The 6,187-nt window shown below is 49.9% G+C and overlaps 1 protein-coding gene across 1 annotated transcript; it reads left to right on the top strand.

Annotated features, from left to right (window-relative positions):
• Nucleotides 1-1,050: 1,050 nt before the first annotated feature.
• Nucleotides 1,051-5,901, top strand: ORAI3 (ORAI calcium release-activated calcium modulator 3). The gene is made up of 2 exons (XM_080911176.1): nt 1,051-1,426; nt 4,515-5,901. The coding sequence occupies exons 1-2, from the start codon at nt 1,199-1,201 to the stop codon at nt 5,157-5,159; spliced, it is 873 nt and encodes a 290-aa protein (XP_080767302.1). The 5' UTR covers nt 1,051-1,198; the 3' UTR covers nt 5,160-5,901.
• The last annotated feature ends 286 nt before the right edge of the window (nt 5,902-6,187 follow it).

Raw genomic sequence — 6,187 nt, 5'->3', positions numbered from 1 at the left:
TGATATGAGGGGACCAGCTTGACCGAGACTGGGTTTGTGGGTACCCAGTTTGGACTGTCCCACCCCCAGCGCTCTTGCTTTACTGTCTTGAACAGCTCCACCCTTCCTACCTGAGTTGGGGGTGGGGGAGTGTCAGCTTAAAGATGGGCAAGACGGGACTCCTCCAGTTTGGCTCTTCCCATTCTTTCGTCGTCATGGAAACTTGTATCCTATTTGCCCAGGGAACTGCCACTCCTGGTTGCCATGGAAATAGCAACCAATGGACACCTCCGGAAATCAGTGCTAAGACTGGAAACAGTCCTTCAGTTGCTGTGGGAACTTAGTAACAGACTCTTGACACCTCCCCTTTCCCCACCCCTTTCCTTCTTCCAGTGTGGGGGTGGGGGTCTCAAGAGCCTGAGGGAGGAGACTGGTCTAGGTCCCACTCGACTTAGGCCAGAGGAACTGGATTGTACCACATGGGGGGAGGGGGAGGGGAATCTATCCACATACCTCAGGTAACAGGAAGGTGCGCGGGTTGGGGGCGGGGGCTGGGCGGACCAAAGGCAGAAGGGGGGGGTGGGTCTGGGGTTGGAGATTGGCTTGACGGTGTGGCTGCTTGTGGGAGGGGAGGCACCCCGGCAAGAGGCAAGTGGGGTACCCAGCCGGGCTGGACCCCTAACCCCACAAGTCTGTATAATAAGGTTTGCTATAAAACTCAGAATCTAGCCGGGCCGCTGACTTCCTGTGTCTGTCTGCGGTGTGAGTCTGAGTGGTGGGTAGGGATGGCGAAAGGGGTTCCTATGGTCACTTCGGGAGGGAAATGGGTTTACTTCCCCTGAGGTGAAAGAGTCTGGACACCTGTGAACGTCCAGGTATACACTGGGTGATCTGAGGCCAACAAATTCCCAGCAGAAGCTGTGTTCCGGCATTCACATTGGTGGCCTGGGTCAGGGGGTCCCTGGAGATCTCTGCCCCTGGGCAGTCTGCAGGGGTTCATTCTCAGGGCTCCACCCAATCATGTGGTCACCAGCTCCGCCCCTGCCCCAGTTCCTGTTTCGGCCCCTGGGCCTTCTTGACGCATCCGTAACTATTCCCGCTGGGTCTGCCTTGCGCCCGGAATGGGGTCCCGCCCGTGCTTGGGCCGTCCCTTCTTGGGGACACAAGGCGCCCCCGCCCCTCCTTGATCGTCGGCGTTTATGGTGTAGCCGCTCTCAGGATGAAGGGCGGCGAGGGGGACACGGGCGAACAGGCCCCGCTGAACCCAGAGGTGGACAGCCCCGCGGGCTCGGCCACGTACCGGGAGTTCGTGCACCGCGGCTATCTCGACCTTATGGGGGCCAGTCAGCACTCTCTGCGGGCGCTCAGCTGGCGCCGCCTCTACCTCAGCCGGGCTAAGCTCAAAGCATCCAGCCGCACATCTGCTCTGCTGTCGGGCTTCGCCATGGTGAGGGGTGGGAGGTGGGTACACGGGGTGGGTGAAGCACGTGGTGGGAGAAGTCAAGAAAATGGGTCCCCAGTAAGTACAGGACTGAGTAAGTGGGTTTCTTTAGGGTAAAAGGAGCGAAATCTCAAGGGACTGGAAAAGCCCTTTATATCGGGGAATATAAACAGACTGAAGATCGGTTCCAGAAACAACATGGAAGAAGGGAGTGAAGAGATCCGCAGATGCAAATCGGCGGAGGGTGGGAGGGAGTCTTATCCAAGTGGCTTGGTTACCGAGTCCTCAAGAGTTGAATGGGAGCCTATATCAACCAGATCGGGAAAGGGGATAGGGTTTGGAGAAGTCACATGACTGAAGGGCCCGTCCTCAGAAAGATACCCCCACCTGTCAGAGGGCACAGAGGATGCTAGAATTGCCGGGAAAACTAAAGCCAGGAAGGAAGCTGATCAGGGAGCTAGTCGATTAGAGTGATAAACTGCAGGTGTGGGAGGAGAATATCAGCTAACGGTCCCAGCAGTGACTCCGGAAAGTGGGACTGAAGAAGATTCCAGAGTGCGGGCCACAGATGTGTCCTGGTTCCTCCCTACTTAGGCCAGCTGTGTGACCCCAAACCAACCTCCATTACCGTTGTCAATTGTAGGAAGTTGTGAGATTATAGAAGGTGCTATCTTTGTGGTCTGCCAAACTTTTGTCCAGGAGGATCTGGGATTCTTATGAAGACTCCTAGAACGAGGTGTCTTTGAATAAGCTCCACATAGCAAAGGAGGTTCAGAAGAGGGTGCTAACTGGACTGGGTGGAAGCTGATGTTTTGACAAGGATGCTCAGCAGGGCATGGGTGTGGAGTGAACCTCTGCTAGTTTTAGTTTTCTTCACACTTGGAAGGAGGGAGGAGAAAGCAGGCCTGGAGGGAGAGCATCCTTCATAATGTACCCTTGGGTAAGTTGACCTTGGTGGGAGCCAAGTTGAGGTCATATAAAAGTAAGGTAGGGTAATACTTCCCTCTTCTGCAACCTCAGTATCTGAATGAAAGGACCTACAATTCTAAAGGTTGCTCTTGGTCTGTGGTGCTTGTAAGAGGCTCAGATTCCCCCCAAAACAGCCCTTTTTGAGGGTGACATTTGACTGTAAGGAATCAGCCCCCCATCAGTACCACAAAAGGGCACAGCAGCTTTTGTCTGAACCGCATAGCTCAGCCTGCTTCTAAATGAACAGTACAGTCTGCAGAAATTGCAGATCGTTGGGGTGACAGTGTAAGAGGGCTTAGTAGGCAGGATGTGTAGGTTCTGGGAACAAGGACTGTCCTGGGTCCTGACAAGAGAACACTGGATTGTACTCTGGGAGACAACAGAACTAAGCCTGGCCCAGATCGGTGTGTGTGAGCACACCTGCCTACTATCTGCCATGGCCCAATTCCCCAAAATACTCGACTTTATTTTCCTAAGTACCACTGTCCTCTTGCACCTTTCTTTCTAGCCCCAGGGTAATCTTAGGAATCCTCAAGAAACAGAAATGGAAGGAAATCCCTCCTAAGCCTAGATGGCCTGAAGTTGTAACATTATTTAAATCATATTCACAGGCTGTGAATCTAACCTAGTTGCTAGAGCATTTGCCTACCATTGACAAAATTCTAGGTTCAATTTCTATTTTAAAAAAATTATATATATAGAACACACCTATAATTTTAGCTCTTGAGGTAGAATTTAATAAACAAGGTTCTTCTTGACTACACAGTCAAGGCTAGCCTAGGCTCCATGAAATCCTAACTCAGCAAACATTCAATGTTAAGTTCCTGGTATATGCTTTTCACTAGATGGCAGTTCATATGAGAAAAGGTCAGAGATGCTGAACCATGTTAGACTGCACAGCAAGCTAGTGACAGGAATTTGACTTCAGCAGCCTGGCATTAAAACCCAAATTTGTCCAACAGCTCAAATATTTGCAAAGTGCAAGCTAGCTGGGTGGAGACATAGGGTTAAGAGACTCCCTGGCCTGTCAAAAATGAACAGCCATGATTCACCCTGAATAGTTGGCACATTTGAATACAGACCTGGTGTGACTGGATTTGACAAGTTTTTAGATTGACTTGGAAACATGAAGCTTCTTGAATTGTAAAAGTTGGCAATTACTACCTATTGTGGGTTTTTTTTTTTTTTTTTTTTTTTTTGTGCCTTAGACATTAGCATCAACTCTAAATATCTGTGCCAGCTCTAGTCACAGAACCTAATGTTTAGTATTAACTTTTTCAATGTGACTATTGTTTCCATTTTTCAGGTAGGAAACTGAGGGAGGCATTCATTCAGAGTTGTTCAAGGTTGTATGACTGTTCCCCTACTCGGGACGTAGGAGGGCAGTGAATTTGAGGCAAGTCTGGACTAATAGGCTGTTGTGAGGAATACATTGTAGAACTAAAAACCGACCCAAACAGGCCAGAGGTTTTTTGCTTGCTTGCTGTGGGTCTATTGTGACTTACTGTTGTTGTAGGGTTTCTACATAGCTGGCTTGGCACTCCTGGGGTTAAAGGCACATGTCACCACACCCAGCAGTTTTGGGTTCTTTTGAGACGAGGTTTCAATCATTGGAAGAAACCATAGGCTACCTTCTAAGGAGATCCTCCTGTTTCAGCTCACCACGTGCTGGAAAGCATGTGACACCACACCAGCCTGAGTCTGCTTTTTATTTATTATGGGATGGGGATTAAAGCTAGAGTGACGTGAGTGTCAAGGGTGCCACCACTGAACGACATTCCCAGCCCGTGTCTGCTTTTTAGCAAGTATGTTAACCAGGTAAAAGCTCAGAAAAATGTTAGCCAGCCCCTTTGAGACTGAAGTGAAAACAAGGTCTAGCACTCAGGAAAGCTGAGGCAGGAGGATCATGATTTTCAGCTCAACCTGCACTACCCAGCAAGTTCCAGACTAGTCTAAATTGTAAGAACAAGACCAAAAAGGGGGTTGGAGTGGGGAGAGCAAGTATCGTCTTCCAGGTACTGCTCTTAAGTTTTAGGGATGGTGCAGTCATGATTGTAAGCAGGCAAAGCAAGACTCCTGCGGAAGATGCTGCAGGGACTCAATGTGTTTCCTCTTGTGCCCACAGGTGGCAATGGTGGAGGTACAGCTGGAGAATGATCATGAATACCCACCAGGCCTGCTAGTGGCATTTAGTGCCTGCACCACTGTGTTAGTAGCTGTGCACCTATTTGCACTCATGGTCTCCACATGTCTTCTGCCCCATATTGAAGCCGTGAGCAACATCCACAACCTCAACTCTGTCCACCAGTCACCACACCAACGACTCCACCGATATGTGGAGCTGGCCTGGGGCTTCTCTACTGCCTTGGGCACCTTTCTCTTCCTGGCTGAAGTTGTTCTGGTGGGCTGGGTCAAGTTTGTGCCCATTGGAGCACCCATGGACAAACCAGTGCCTGTGGTACCTATGTCCCAGGTGCCACCTGTGACTGTCTCCCTTAGTTTAGCTTCTAACCTCACACCATCCTCTGCTTCTATAGCCACATCACAACAGCCTTCCAAAGCCTGTCCACCCCGGCAAGTGTGTGGTAGTGCTCATGGACCAGGCTGGCAGGCAGCTATGGCCTCCACAGCAATCATGGTACCCGTGGGACTTGTGTTTATGGCCTTTGCCCTACATTTCTACCGATCTTTGGTGGCTCACAAGACAGACCGCCACAAGCAGGAACTAGAGGAACTCAGTCGCCTGCAGGGGGAGCTGCAGGCTGTGTAAGCCCAGCTTTAGACTGTTGTAAGCATTGCAAACCCCAGGGATCTACAGACCTCATTCCTTGCCCTAAGCTGGAGCCACCTCCTGTAAGCTACTCTCAGGTAAAGGACAAATTCCTTCTCAAGTATGGGTCTGGAGTCCCATACTTCCAGTGATGATTCCTGTCATGTTCCAGTGGGATTTGTAAATTCTCAGTCTTAAGTATATTCTGGGGTAGATGAGAAGGAAGCCCTAGTGAGATCTCTCTGGGAAGGTGACCATCTGTACAGCTGTCCCTAGGGCAGTCAGCGCTTGCTTATCTGTAATCTGATTTACAGTTGGCATCCTGGGAGAGATTTTAAATGGGCTCCTCAGATGAGCCACTTCACACCTGGTGACTTGTGGTGGTGTATCCCACTGCCTTAGGCATTTATAATCTTTGGCTAGAGCTGGGGGAGGAGGAATCTTTGAAGACTGAGATTGTGCATTTAGCTTGACAAGGTTGGGTGACTTTGTTAGGGAGAAAACTTAGCCCTTAGAATGCAGAGCTCTTCAGACACTGATTTGTTTGTTTTCCAAGCCAGAGTAGCACTATATTTGTCCTGGCTGTCCTGAAACTCTCCGTAGACCAGGCTGGCCTTGAACTCACAGAGATCCACCTGCCTCTGCCTACCACGTGCTGGGATCGAAGGCATGCACCACCAACACCTGGCTCAGACACTGACTTTTTGATGCACCCTGTTTTGTAAATAAAGTGTGTCTCACATTCCTGTGGCTGTGAATGGGATGAAGGGGGAACCTTGGGTAAGGGTCCTTGTTCCTAAGGGCCTCATGGAGGTGATGCACCTGATGGGTGGTAGGCCATCCATCATCAGGTGCTGACAAGATCTGATAAACTTCTGAAGGTGGTAAATCATTTCCCAGACTAAGGCCTTTGAACTCTTGTTCCTAAACTTTTGGTTTCCTGTAAGCTTCTTGAGTGATCCCTTTATCTTAGAGACTATTCAGAAGTTCTCTCATTTAGTCATCAGACATCTTTTTTTCTAGTATTT

This window comes from Micromys minutus (assembly GCF_963924665.1).
Source record: "Micromys minutus genome assembly, chromosome: 2".
NCBI classification, from domain to species: Eukaryota; Metazoa; Chordata; class Mammalia; order Rodentia; family Muridae; genus Micromys; species Micromys minutus.
This window is presented reverse-complemented; position numbering and strand designations above follow the sequence as displayed.